Raw genomic sequence first — 15,634 nt, forward strand, 5'->3', positions numbered from 1 at the left:
ATGGAGGACTCATATTGCTCGGACTGCAAGTGCAACACGGAGGTGGTGTTCGACCACTCGGCGGGGGACATGGTGTGCTCCGAGTGCGGGCTGGTGCTCGAGTCTCACTACATCGACGAGACCGCCGAGTGGAGGACCTTCGCCGATGAGTCCCGCGACAACGACCCTGTCCGTGTCGGCGAGTCCACCAATCCCCTCCTCGCCTCCTGCGGTCTCTACACCATCATCTCCAACCCCAACGGCGCCAAGGGCGAGTTCCTCTCCTCCTCGCTGGAACGGTGGCAGCACCGAGGGCGAGGGGTGTCCGACCCCGGTCGGAACCTCATCAACGCTTTCAAGGGCATCGAGTCCATGGCTGACAGGTCAATATTTCTCCTCTTCCACGAATATATATGATTATGCATGTGCTGTCACCTGATAATATTTGAAACTGCTTCGTTAACTTAACACGATCGATGACTAATGCAAGTTTTGTTGTGATCTCTTTTCCAGGTTGAATCTGGTGGCCTCTATAAAGGTACATATATAATTTCCTATATTTGAAACTGCTTCACAACTACTTATGCAGTACCATCTAGCACTAATGACTGAAACACTAGATATTGAAATTTGATAACACAAGTCAAGATGTTTGTGTTTGTGATGCATGCTTTGTTAGTTCGTAAAAAAAATAGTCAGACCATGATTTTCTTTGTTTCTCGTATGTATTGCTCTGCATAATATAATGTTCGATTGTCTGTATTTTTAGTTGACCAGTCTATAATGTTGACGACAGTGAATAACTCTTAGCAAGCCCATAATCAATGATTATTGTTCTTAATAAGTTAAAATTAAATGCCAATTTAATCAGTTATCTGTGAATGTTTTTGTTCCTTTAATTTGTTGAAGTATTTAATTCCTTTTGTCATTTTAAAAGGATCGTGCCAATGAGATATTTAAGAAACTTGAAGACCTAAAGTCTGTTAGAAGGCGAAATCAAGATGCAATTTTAGCTGCCTGTCTATATATTGCTTGTCGGCAAGAGAACAAACCTCTTACTGTTAAGGGTATGTGATCTTCCTGTAATTTCTTCTGCATTCTGGTTTCTTCACCAACACACATTGCTGATCGACTAATGTATTTACAATTCAATTAGAAATTTTTTCTGCTGCCAATGGAGCTACAAAGAAGGAAATAGGACGCGCTACGGAGTTGATCGTAAAACAGCTTGGAGTTGAGATGGGACAATCCATGGAGATGGGTACAATTCATGCAGGAGATTTCTTGGTTAGTTTGAACATATCTGCTAATTACCTTTGAATTCCTTGTCAAAGCATCACACATATATATCTTTTCTACTGTTTTTTTCTTTACCAAATTGAAAACACTGGATTGACGATCGATGTGTATTTTATGTGGTTATAGAGACGTTTTTGTTCCCGTCTCGGTATGCCAAATCAGATAGTTAAAGAAGCTCAAGAAGCAGTTCGAAAATCAGAGGAACTTGACATAAGGTATATATATATATACTTCCTTGAGAATGGCTTGTTAGAGCTGAATTGCTTGCATTCTTCCAAAAGTTAGTGGTAGATGCTTGCATTTACAGTAAGGGACTGTGCTTCCTATTAGCATGTTTTGCTAGCTTATCCAAGAATAATTAAAAGCATTTTTTGGCAATATGAAAGAAATTGCTGATCAAACATGAGTCTTATTTTTTCCCACTAAATCCTAAAACTCAACTTTAGTGCTCTCATCCTCCAGAAAGTGTAGCACAAACTGTATCCGGGTTAATGTTCTCTTTTAACGTTTTAACATTGCAAATTGTGCAGGAGGAGCCCCATTTCGATTGCAGCTGCTATTATCTACATGATAATTCAGAAATATGATGACAAAAAAAGCCTCAAAGGTTCTGCATGCAGCTAGCTGATTAAATCTTGAGTCATAATTTGCTTATTTTATTGTTGTGTGCAGATATATCACTGGCAACTGGGGTGGCAGAAGGCACCATAAAGAACGCATGCAAAGATCTTTATCCTTATGCTTCTAGGATCATTCCCGCCAACTTTGCCAAGGAAGTGGATCGAAAGAACCTTTGCACGCGATAGTTCGCAGTTGTTATAGATTAACGTAACTAGCATTAGCCAAAGATTGGCTTATCACATTTGTAGCTGTTCCGGCTAATACATTGTGGATAGTTTCAACACCGGCTTAAGGATTGTCGACGTGCACGCTTTTGAGATGGGGTTGCAGAGAGAGAAAAAGGAACCTGCAAAGTACTCAAAAAGGAAGGTTAGAAGGATGTGGGATGGATCCCGAGAAGCCACTTCGATGCTAAAATTAGGATTTGGCGTGAAGAATTTAAGGAATTAATTTAATGACTTTGACAAGTTAAGGTTGATGTGTGCTTACTTGTGTCCATGGATATGAGCCATTATAGTAATTGATGTTAGATTTGGTTTTAAGAAACATTCCGAAATACTTATTTTTATTTAAAAAGATCTTTTCAATTTTTATAAGTTTGCTAAAGTTTGGTGGATATGTTTCTATATTTCCGGAAGAGATGGTCCTGTGATCTCTAGTTATATGGGAGCCTTATCTTCCTTATGATAAGGTTAAGATAAGAATTCCACACGAACACCGGGGCTAGTGGCACGGGTCGGCATGTGATGCTGGAAACATGTCGAGACCAGAGCAGGAGGTCGGCACACAATGCAGGAAGCATGCCTAGAGTGGAGCAGGAGGTTGACACACAATGCAGGAAGGCCGAGACGGAAATTTCCCACCGGTCACCAAGGTAAATCAGGAAGTGCACGCAGCGGCCAGCACAACATCCTTTGATTACGCTCCTCATTTGGAGGAAAATTTCCACAAATACGCCATGACGGTACACCAGGATCGAGAATCGAACCGTAGGTGCCTGTGTGACAACCTGGATGTCCTACCGCATCATCATTGCCCCGGGGACAATAAATTTTTATTTTAAGACCAGCACAGATAGATGTTTATTTGACATGTAATTGAGTATTTCTGCACCACTAGATAGACTTGATGTTTTAGTAAAATTTATCATCGATCTATATGCCATACAGTGGTAAAATTCATAAAGAAACAAATAAACATTGTAGAGAAGAAGAGAGATAGTCAGGTGATCGAATTAAGAGTGGGGATATATCGAGCAAATGAGGGAGAAATATATACTACTTAAAAATTCCACTAATTGAATCTAAAAAGAGTCTCAATTGATATCATGATTTGAACTCATCTGGTTCCTTAGCTTCCAAACCCAACCAATATCTTCAATTCCACCTCAAAACGTAACCAACAAATTAAATTTCGTTTGATTCAAATTATTTATCTGCCATCTAAATTTTTAAAACAATCATTTAAGATATAAAATTTAAATACAAATAAAACTTGATATCTAACATCATCAACTCTTATTCACCGAGAGCCTATGATTATATGCCTATCAAATATTGATTAAATAAATAACATTGTTACATAAAAATGATTGTTTTTTTGGGCATATGTCTTTTAATTGAGGACAATGCATACATGCATAATTAAGAAGATTGTCGCCCATAATTAAGTTGGAATTCATGTGATAGATTGCCATATGAGAATCTTGAGGGAACAATCCCACAATCCCTTGAATAACATGCTGTGGAGCTGACAATGGAGAAGCACTTGAGATGAATATTATCACCTTTTGCCACATAATTAGAAGATTATCTTATGAAATATCTTCAAATAAATTAAATAATTAGTTGAGAATAGAAAATTATGATTTACAGAATATAAAATATTTCATATACTTATTTAGTTATTTTATGTTATTAATTACTTTGTAATTTTAAGTATAATATTAAATTTTCTTGTGATAATCACAAATTGCTTGTGGCGGTCATGAGCTAGTAGCCGTGTTGGAATAGGAAATTTTGCCCCCACTATATTTGTTGTTGGGTTTAATGACAAATTCCCTCCAAGATACTCAAAATAAAATAGAATTTATAAACAATAAATCTATAAATTCTCCCAAGACAATTTAGAGAATTTTTTCGTGCCCCTTGTGACCCAAGGGCATATCTTTGACTATTAAATATAAATATTTTTTCCCTTCACTTAGCCACCAATCAAATATAACTTATTTTATACACATCTTTTAATAAGGTTATCAAACTTCTCCTTCCTTTTCCATGTGGGACTAAACATATATCACTAATTATATTCAACAATCCCTCACTTAGTGATATGTGCTTCAAATGCAAAGTTCTATATGTATGTACAAGGTGTCTTTCATCTTAAACCTACTATTAGTATAAATATTTCAAAATCTCATCGAAATCTATGTAGTTAATTAACTTAAACCATAATTTCTATATGACAAGATTGGAAATATCATACACATAAAAGTTTTGATTTCTCTAATGTGCTCACTATGAGCTTTAGCACTATATTATAGCCTTGTGCTACCCTGGATTCACAAACACTTACAAATGTCTTGTTCTCAAACTTTTGATAGAAGCGGCACCCCTTCTTGTGTTCGCATAGGTGAAAGACCTTTAAATCTCATTTGAGATTTCTTGTTCATAACCGAACATAAACCTTCATTAAGAATACGTTATATTCAACCTCTCTTCTATAAGTACTGTATTGATCCTAGTACTTGCTACATGTCACTAAAAATTTATTGTTACCAGTTAAACCTTTAAAATTATTGTGCAATAATAAAGGTAAGGTTCCCATTGTTAATGAAAAATTAGAATGGTTTTAGACCCATTGCACTTGTAGTGCTTTTTATCATATCTCTCGAGAGTCCTTTTGTTAATGGGTCAACTAAGTTCTTACTAGACCTAACACAGACAACAGCTGTTATAAAAAAAAAATGATAAATGATAAATCCCAGTCAGTCTCATGGACTCAATCTCTGGGGGTGGCCGGCCCGGTCCCACGGAAGTTTCCCACCTACCACTAGGGTAAATCGGGAAGCGCATACGACGGTCAATTCAGATGCCCAGCATCCTTTGATTGGACAACAACTGTTATAATATCATCAGAAATTAGTTATCTAATATATTCATACTTCAAGGCAATATGTCTAGATTTATCATTGTAAATCTCTAAGTGCTCTAGACATAGTTGCTTGACTATCAAAGTGCAAAGAAATTGCTGGCATTGGTTGTGGCCATAACTTTATGTCTATCAACATGATTCTTAGCCATTCGACTTCTTTGCCTGTGTGGTTGCTATAGCAATGAATTCAGATTCCATTGTAGAATGAGTAATGCAAGTCTATTTCTTCGAAGCCCATGAAATAACTCCTCTATCCAAGTGAAAATCCAACCAGATGTCAATTTATTATTAGTGATACTAGTTGTCCAACTAGCAATTGTATAACCTTCTAGCACTGATGGGAACTTATTATATAACAAGGAAAGAGACTTTATTTTCTTCAAATATCCAAGAACTCTTCCAATCACTCTCCAATGTTCGGTGCTAGGATTATGTGCATACCTTGCAAGATTGCAAATAGAAAAAGCAATGTCGGGTCTTGTAAAATGCATAATATACATTAAACTTCTAATAACACTTACATAGTCTAGCTAGTTGACTAATTGATCTACATGAATTTTTTGCCAATTTGTTCGAAACATTAAATGGGGTATTAGCTTCTTTTATTCCTTGATGTTTGAACTTGGAAAGAACTTTATTTATATAGTGAGATTGATTAAGAGCAAACCCCCCCACTATGTTTCATCACTTTTATTCCTAAAATAGTAAACTTCTCCTAAATATTTCATCTTATACTAAGAAGATAAATAAGATTTAGTTTCATTTACTCCTTGTATATTCGTTCCTATTATCAACATGTCATCAATGTAAAGATATATAATGACACCAACAACTTTGGGAAATTTAGAGTAGATACATTTATCTACCACATTATGTCTAAGTCCATGTAATAAACTTTTCTCATTGCAAACATGAACTGAAGTGCCAGAATCATACCACCAATCAGCAAAATTTTCATTTGTTCCCATGTTGCATTCAGTTATCATGCTTATTTTAAGATCAATAACCATAGAAACAATATCAGGAGCACTTGGTGGATGTTCAAAAACATTCACAGTTAATTCTTTATATAACATTTCCCTCTGCCTTTAGTTTCTTGTAAAACTTGCACTCTTTCTTGAAGTGGCCTTTCTTTCCACAAAAGTAACATGTCTTGATTTTCTTTTTGTTAGCAAAATTTTAGGATGAAATGTTAGCAAACTTTCTCTTGTTTCCACGATATCTTACTTTCTTAGTGCTAGACTCAACTACGGTATTAACCTTAGAACCAGACTCTAAAGTAAATTTTGTCTCACAAATGCGAGTTTCTTCTTCAATTCGAATATGCTTTGTGAGATGGTCTATAGTAAAATCTTCAGAAGTATGTAACAATTTCTTTCTATAGCCATTCCAAGTGGTTGGCAATTTTGCAATTACGACAACCACTTGCAATGGATCAAACACTTCTATTGTCAGATCCTTGACTCTAGAAATTAGGACAAGCAATTCATCGACTTGACCCATGACAGACATATTATGAACCATGTGAAACTCGAAAAATTTTCATGCTTAGAAATCTGTCCGTATCTTGTTTTTCAGATGTATATATATTTGTTCTCCAAGGCGTTCCAGATTTCTTGTGGGGATTTGATCAAACGGAAGAGATCATACAACATATCTGATAAGACATTTAGGATGTATCCTCTACAACGAATGAACTTCATCCTCTTCCCATTTCTTCCGAGTTGCTTTGATCGATCTCATCAGTATCCTTATCAGTTGGTGCAGGAATCATGGGCAGATAGTGCAACAGCAGATATGCGACACCCAATTTAGTGAGGCAGAAGAACAATTTGTCCTTCTAGTGAATTAAGTTCGTCCCATTGAAATGGTCCAACTTGAATGCATCGAAAACAGACTTTGAACCTGTGGCTTCCATTGTAATAAAAATGGATCGACAAATTTCCTTTGAGAATAAATTTTTTATAAGTGTTTGTGAATCTAGGATAGCACAAGGCCATAATATGGCGCTAAGCTAAGTGGATTCACTTAGCCACCAATCAAATACAATTAATTTGATACACATCTTTTAATAAGCCTATCAAATTTCTCCTTCCTTTTCCATGTGGGACTAAACATATATCAGTAACTATATTCAATAGTGGTGTCTTTGGCCTGGAAACAAATTGTGGCCAAGTTATCGTGAGTTTGTGGTTTAGCTGCGAATCACAATTGTCACAATATTGGCAAGTCGGAAGGTCGACAAGTCGGCTCTGCGCTGTAGGTCAGGATGTCAGATCAGCTTAGTTGGTCGGATCGGCTTGGGAGGTCGGATCGGTTTGGTCGATCATATCAACTCGGTCGAAGATTGATGATATTTACTTTGGCTAAATTTTGGATATCTAGGTTGGTCGAGTCCTGAATATCTAAGTTGATCAAGTCCTGAAGCATGATCACGCAACTCCTGTATTAATCGAGTCTGTTATATTGGCCTTGTCGTCTCCGCCACACTAAGGACAGAGAGAGAAAGGACCACTGATAGAAAGGAGAGAGTATTATTTCGAATGCATGAATTATATAATAAAAAAATAAAACTATAAATACTTATAATGATTCTTTGTCGATCTTGTTCTTCATATTTGTCGTCGGAAGGATGTTACGGATCGAACAATCCTTCACTATTCACGAACCAAATCCCTATCGGTAATGAGCATTCCTCTTCTAGAGAGATTTTCGCAAAACACATAGCTTCTGAAAAAATTCTACAGTGTTTCCTCACTCTCTATGCTCCTTTTTCACTTGGATGTACTGATTGAATGCAACCTTTTTAAAGGCAATAAAAAATAACCCCCAAATCTGTACAACTTGTAGATGTGAGCGGTTATCACGTTTGCACGTTGTGCAGACGTGACTCCAATATCTTTCGCTCATTCAAGTTAAGTCATAAAGATAAAAATATAACCACAAAAACTAATTAGTTACAAAGATCAAATAGAACATCTAATTCATACATCAGAAAAAATAGTTTGTGCGACAGCAAGCATTCTGGGCTATTAATACTAAGAAAGTTATTACACCTTACATAACTGCTCTTCCAAATAAATTGAAGACATTAACATTTTATATTTACCCTAGATTAAATCATTTACATCAACAAGAACATCTCTAATCCCTCATAATGACTATTATGTCAAGAGCATGTTCACAATATCTTCATTCAATATAATTATTCATAAATATTTTATGTACTCAATAAAAATATAATTGATCGACCAGTAAATAAATATCATAGATGTAAATCTATTTTAATCCTTTTTTTAGTAAAAATATATTTATTTTAATCAGTCACTTTCCTAGTCATGTTCCATAGATTGAATCATCCATAGTTAATAGGATATATGCTAAAGTAACAAATCCTGATTAAAACTTCAAGAAGAAAACTAAATAGTCACTTAGGATAAAATCGAACTTAACTCATAATCTTAAAGATCTCACATAGTATAGAAGTAGGATTCATTTTCCTACTACCTTTATTGTCGCTATTGTACATGTGTATGAATCACATGTTATGATATTATTCTATTTACTAATAAATAGCGCATCTTATTCTCAAACATCGTACAAATTTTGATTTATCCCAATGTCTAATCCTGAATTCAACTCATGAATTCTAATCTGACTTCTTGTAGGTTTAGTAAATGGTGGGTTCATCTACTTCGATCATTATTAATTCATAAATAATCTCATCTTAATACAACTATCAAGGTGACTCCAACTTACAGGTATGTCTCCATTTATAACTTCGTTAGCTGTTTCATAAGTATAGTCTTACATCTATTTATACTTAACAAATAAAAATGATTGTCCATGTGAGAGGACCAATCTCAACCTGCCAACATGCTTACCGAGAATTTATCTAAACTGTCACAAAGATATATACACTGAATATATCATAACACTTCATAAACAATCATCTTACAATATTTGATTGTCTTACAATATATTATATTCTCTGAAGTCCCAAAGACTTCACATGTCCTTAAAATGACTTTCTAGTCAATAACTTAGTTAAAGGATTTGCAAGCATAGCACGTGCAGGGATATACTCAAGAATTATTTTTTTCTTAGTAATTATATCCCTTATAAAGTTATACTTTATAGATATGTGCTTGCCTTTGCTGTGATATTTGGGATCCTTAGAAAAAGCTATAGTAGCTTGATTGTCACAGTATACTATAACAGAATTCCCACTGTTCTTAGCAATCTGCAAATACTTCAAAAATCTTCTTAACCAGACGACTTCTTGCATAACCGCTGAACAAGCTACATACTTAGCTTCCATTGTCGACAGCTCTACACAAGCTTATTTCTGGCTGTTCCATGAGATGGTACCACCATTTAGTAAGAATGTATAGCCAGATGTAGATTTTTTATTATTAAGATCTCTTACCCAATCTGTATTTGTATAGCCTTTCAAGCTCATATTAGATCCCTAAAAATAGAGACAATAATCTGTTGTCCCTTTAAGATATCTTAATATCCTCTTCACCGCTTTCCAATGTCTCAATCATAGGTTTAACTGTAAATGACCAACTAAGCCAATAGTATAACTGATATCAGGACATGTACACAACACAGTGTACATCAAACTACCAATGACACTGACATATGATTTTTTATTCATCTTGTCTATTTCTTCTAGAGTCTTAGGATACAAACTCTTGTTAAGAATAATACCTTTTGTTATAGGTGTCTATTTAATATTACAACTAGACAAGCTGAAATGGTATAACATCTCAGTGATATAAGCCTCTTGAGACAAACCCAAAAGTCTTTTTGATCGATCTCTTATAATCTTCACTCTTAAGATGTACTCAACTTGTCTCATATATATTTTATCAAATTATTATAAAAGCCACATTTTGACTTTTATCACAAACTTATGTCATTTCCAACTATTAACATATCATCAATATATAATGATAAAATAGAAAACTTTCCTTCTTTCTTTTTCAAGAAAACACAATGAACTTCATTAATCATTTCGAAACTATAAGATAAAATGACTTCATTAAATCTTATGTTCCATTATCTTGACGCTTGCTTCAGACCATATATAGACTTTTTTGTTGGTGCAAGGAGTATTAGTCTGTCCCATAGTTTCAATGTTTGATAATGCACCTAGGTCTGATCAGTTTGACCAAGGTTTGATTCAAACATGATATAATATTTGGAATGCGAGTAAAGTTTAGTCAGGTCAGTTTGACTAGAAGACTAGCGGGAAGTCCTAGTCAGTTGGATCGGACAAGGAAGTCCTAGTCAGATTGACCGGGTAAGGAAAGTCCTAGCTGGAGGCTAGGCAGAGGAAAGTCATAGTTGAGGTTAGGCAGGGAAAGTCCTAGTTGGAGCCTAGGCAAAGGAAGTCCTGGTTGGAGATTGGGCAAGGAAGTCCTGGTGAGTAAAGCTGTGCAAGGAAGTCCTAATTGGAGGTTAGGCAAAGGAAAGTCCAAGCAGGTCAAGGGTGACTGGATATTTAGCAAATGAAAAGTCTACCTATAAAAGTGACTAGTCCTAATTGAAGGTTAGACAAGGAAAAGTTCAAACAGGTCAAGGCTGATCGAATATTTAGTAGGTAGGAAGTCTACCTATAGAATTGTCTAGTCCTAACAGAAAGTTAGGCACGAGTAAGCCTAGTAAGTTAGACCTACAGGGTAAGGCTTAGGTAAGCCTAGTAGGTCAGACGGACTATAGATAGGCTTAGGTTGCTTTATTTGTATGTATGCTTATCTTGTAGGAACCAGGAGCTGGAAGCAAGATTGAAGAAGCATAAGAGGAGCAAACAAAAGCAGCCGAACCAAGTCCCGAGTCAACTTAGGTCAAATCTGAGTTGACTAATCCGTGCGCTCGGATGTTACTCCAAGCGCCAGGACAGTCCAGGTGCCCCTAGACAGTCTAAGCGCCTGAATTAATAAGAATCAACCCTTGAAAAAGATCGTAGAGATCGTATCGGATAGGATCCAAGCGCCACGATAAGAATCTAAGCGCTCGGAAGTGTCTATATAAGGGTATATAACGTGCACCACAAGGTAAAACTTCTCTATTCCTCATTCATTATCCTACGGTGCGACTGAACGTGAACGGAGCCAGACTCATGTGACTGAGGAAGCTCTAGGAAGGGTGCATTGCGCTTAGGACTTCCGGATCAGCCTCCTCGAGATTTAGTTAATTCTTTTAAAGTCTTATTGTCTTGTTTTTATATTTTTATATATTATTTAGCCTGTAAGACGGGTTTTTCTGCTTCCAAAAAGTTTCAAAAATGAGAACATTAGTGTACAAGCATTTTCTCGTGCATAGGTCTTGGACGTACTAACCATGGGATTATGAACTAAGTAAATCCGTGAGTCCCTATGCTTATTTTTCTAATATCCGTTGTCAGCCTTTGTGTTAGTAAGAACGAATGAAAGAACAATATAATGAAATTACTATTCACCCCCTCTAGCGCATGTATCGATCCTACAATTGGTAACAGAGCAGGTCTGCTTACGATAGAACTAATCGCCACGGGAGCAAAACGACGAAGATGGAGGGGGAGAAAGGTACAATTTTAAAAGTTCATTTTAAATTTTACATAACTTGTTTTAAGTGCAAGGAGAGAGGACACTATAAAAATCAGTATTTTACTCGTAAGACTCGGACGACACCATCGACAGTAAAGAAGCAAACGATGTTAGGAGTCTGGCCAAAGAGCACATCATGTGCTTCAAGTGCCAAAACCGCGGACACTACAAGAATCAGTGCCCAGAGAAGAAGAAGACGAAGGCAAAATCAAAATTAGGGGATGCGATTCGGTAATTTCATTTATCTATGAAAATGCCCCTAGGGTTTCACATGATAGAGTTATTTTTTTTTTACAAATTTAGATAAATTTAGAAAATATTAATTTAACTAATTCAAAATCTAGTAATTTAAATAATTCAAAAAATAAATTTAAAAAATTTAAACATATAAAATTCAAATTTAATCAATTTAAAATTTTTAAATTTAACTATTTTTAAAAATTTTAATTTTAAAAAATTCAAACTTAATTAATTTAAAAATTTTAAATAATTTATAGTCAGATAATTCAAATTTAAATAATTTGATCAATTAAACCTGACTAATAAAAATGTAAATAATTTGATAAATTCAAAATGATCTACTTTAACAAATTTAAATTTAGATAATTTAAATTTAAATAATTTAATCAATTCAAATATTCAAAAAATTCATAATTAAATATAATTAATAATATTAATTTCAAAAAGTAAATTAATTCTAAAATTTTAAATAATAATAATAATTTAAAATTTTAAACTTAGATATTATCAATAATAAAAATTCATCTAACTTGACAAATTCAATTGATAAATCCGAATTAAATTCTAATTTAAATAATTCAAATATAACAAATTCAATCATTAATAATTTAAATTTAAATAATCTAGATTAAATTCAAATAAATAAAAAATTAGATTAATTTTTTAACATATTCAATCAAGATAATTCATAATTAAATAATTCAAATTTTAATTAATTTAATAAATTTAAAAATTAATAATAATAAAATTCATAATAATCAAGAAAATTTGAATAATTCAAATTTAATTAATAACTCAGAATTAAATAATCAAGATAATATAAATAATGAGATAAATTTAAATTCTAACAAGAAAAATTCTAAAATTAATAATTTAACCAATAAAAATTTAAAATTAAATCTTAAAAATTCTTATAATAAAATTTTAAACTTTAAAAATAATTATTTAAATTTAAATATTAAAAATATAAAATTAAATAATAAAATTAATTACAATCATGTACCATTTAATTATGAAATAATGAATAATTTTAAAAATTTAAAATTAAATCTAAAAAAATTTAAAATTAAATCTCAAAATTCAAGAAAATAAATTCTATAAATTTTAACAAGTCAAATTTAAATTTTAAAAATTTAATTTTAAATAATAAAATTAATTATCATCAAGTTATATTTAATTATGGAACATAACTTAATTCAAATTTAAAATTAAATCAAATCCTTAGAAAATCAAAAATAAATTAAAAATAAAATTAATAATTAAAAAAATTAAAAATAAATTAATAATTTAAAATTAAAAAACATAATTAAAATTCATAAACATAATTAATAATAAAATACTTATAATTATGAAACTAATTAAAATATTACCTAACAAAAAAAAAATTAATAAAATTCAAAATATGTCAAAGTGGATTGACACATTCACAAGTCCACACGAAATGTATCAAATTAAGAATTTGATACATTATTAGAAATTAAAAATTGCTTGACTTGTTTGACTCATGCATACCTACATGTATATGCATATATTTTATTTTATATGCACATAAATATCATGTCATCATGTTTACTTATTGCTTAATGTAGAACGGTTAATTAAGGATAAATGATTGTTTGACACTTGTCCAACATAGTACTAGGGTGGGGCGAGATGATAGTACATCAGGAAAGTTTAGTCTAGGTAGTCAAGTGGAGTAAGGAGTACCTTGCTTGGTCTGCTTAGCTAAGTCGACCTAACTGAAGCTACCTCGCCACATCCTAGACTAGTTAGACCAGGATTTCTCAAGAAGTTGATTAAGGTCATAATTTCTTAAAAAGATTTTGTCTAAGGAAGTGGTCGTTGTTCTGATAACCAAGAAGGCCCCTGCCTTATCATGACCTGAAAGCTGATTTTTGAAATGTGGACTTAACCAACTGACAGTTAAACCTAAATCTAACACAAGGTCAAACACTCATTAGAATTAACTTAAATAAATAAAGATAAAATTGACAAAACATCTCACAAAACTCATAAGACAACCCTTGTATGTCATGTACTGAGACACTTAAAATGGGTGAGATGATAAGGATAATTAAATCATCAAGTTTTGAAAATATTTTCAAAAACTATTAAAACTATTTTCTAAAATTATTTTTCAAAAATTTGATAATTACTTAAGAATTCATAATTGTTGTGTGTAATTATATTATAAGGTTTTCAAAACTATATATATTTGAAAAATTGGTTGACCAACACTTAGACACAAAACCTTTAGGTTAACACTATGTCTAGAACCCTAAGACACATAGGTAGAAATTCTTTGTGGTTAACAAGGATGTCCTAAGAGAGTGTCTAGTTGAGGGGAGGTTATTCTTGAAAGACCTTATTTTTAAAAGACCTTTTAAAATTTATTTGAAAACTCTTTAAAAATATCTTTTGAAAACTCATGTTTCATAAAATTATTTTGTAAATTGATCTTTTGACTTGGAACAACCCCTAAGACACATAGGGAGATTGCCTTGTGGTCAATAAGGAACCCTAAGGAAGTGTCAGATTTAGGAGAAAGTTCAATAAAAAAATTCATATTTTGAAAAACCTTTTGAAAAATCATAAGTTATTTGTTCTATTGACTTAAATTAACCTCTTAGACATATAGAGAGCTTTTCTTGTGGGTAACAAGGATTCTAAGAAAGTGTCAGATTGAGGGAGGAGATCTAAATCAATAGAGCAAGCCTATTTCAAAATTATTTTTATAAATAAATTTTGAAAAATATTTAAAAAATATTTCAAAACCCCATTTTAAAATTATTTTAAATTGTTCTTTTGATTTGGGTCAAACTCTAAGACACATAGGGAGGTTATTTTGTGGTTAACAAAGTGTCCTAAGGACGTGTCAGGAAAAGGGGGAGATCCTAGTTAATAGGATAATAAATAGTTTTTTAAAATTCATCTACTTTAAAATTGTAACATCCCAAATTTCTTTATTTCAAGTCCTTAAAGTGCTTAAAAATATTTAGAAATGTCATAGAAATATTCTAGAGATTTTTAGAAATTTTTAGAGTATTTTTATGCAATTTTTGGAGGTCGTTTGGTATTTTTACCAAAAGAAACAAAATCGCGAATAAAAAGACAGAGCCGAGGCTCGAACCCAGGACCTTTATGCAGATATAAACCTTAAGCAGTTTGTGCTAGCCAGGAGCCCCAGCAGGGGTATGCTTGAAAGAATAGGAAGCGAATTATTGTTATATGTGATAAACGGCGAAAATACCCCTTAGTATAAATATGATAAGTTAAAGAGGTAATTAGTTTTCCACGACCTAAAATCCTCTCCCAGCCGTCGCCGTCGCCTCCTTGGGCGAAAAACACCAAAGAGAAGCTAGGAACCCTATGTGGCCGGCCGAGGAAGGGATTTTCTGAGGGTCTCTTCGTGGATTCGCGTTCCCGACGACGAGGAGAACGAGTAGGCGCGAACGGGTCGTAGAGATCGCGAGTTTCTAAGAGTCTAGAGAGAGATCTTCATCTGTAAGTCCAAGAACGCAAGGTAAGTACTGCTCACCTGCAGTAAGAGTAGTTTCGAAGTCGTTTTCATGCTTTTAGAATTTATTTGGCATGTTTCTTGTTTTTAAGATTTATTAGAAATCTCTATTCCAAGTTTAAGCATGAAATCTCAGTTTTTAAGCATAGAAATTATATTATAGCCGAATTGGAGCACCAAGATAACTCTAATTCTCCATACTCTTCATCCTGTGGTGCTAGTGAACGTG

At 33.3% G+C, this 15,634-nt stretch overlaps 1 protein-coding gene across 1 annotated transcript in view; it reads left to right on the forward strand.

The window, feature by feature from the left end:
• The window catches only part of LOC141847517 (transcription initiation factor IIB-like), a 26,143-nt gene continuing 10,509 nt past the window's right edge, over nucleotides 1-15,634 (forward strand). The window contains exons 1-8 of the mRNA XM_074735575.1: nucleotides 1-362; nucleotides 493-517; nucleotides 917-1,046; nucleotides 1,136-1,266; nucleotides 1,405-1,493; nucleotides 1,809-1,885; nucleotides 1,951-2,083; nucleotides 2,175-2,268. Of these exons, the coding sequence (XP_074591676.1) occupies nucleotides 1-362; nucleotides 493-517; nucleotides 917-1,046; nucleotides 1,136-1,266; nucleotides 1,405-1,493; nucleotides 1,809-1,885; nucleotides 1,951-2,083; nucleotides 2,175-2,268 (1,041 nt within the window). The remainder of the gene's footprint in view (nucleotides 363-492; nucleotides 518-916; nucleotides 1,047-1,135; nucleotides 1,267-1,404; nucleotides 1,494-1,808; nucleotides 1,886-1,950; nucleotides 2,084-2,174; nucleotides 2,269-15,634) is intronic.

The sequence above is a fragment of the Curcuma longa genome, chromosome 16 (assembly GCF_044706935.1).
Source record: "Curcuma longa cultivar G26 ecotype Majalengka, Jawa Barat chromosome 16, ITB_CL_G26_1.1, whole genome shotgun sequence".
In the NCBI taxonomy this organism is placed as follows: domain Eukaryota; kingdom Viridiplantae; phylum Streptophyta; class Magnoliopsida; order Zingiberales; family Zingiberaceae; genus Curcuma; species Curcuma longa.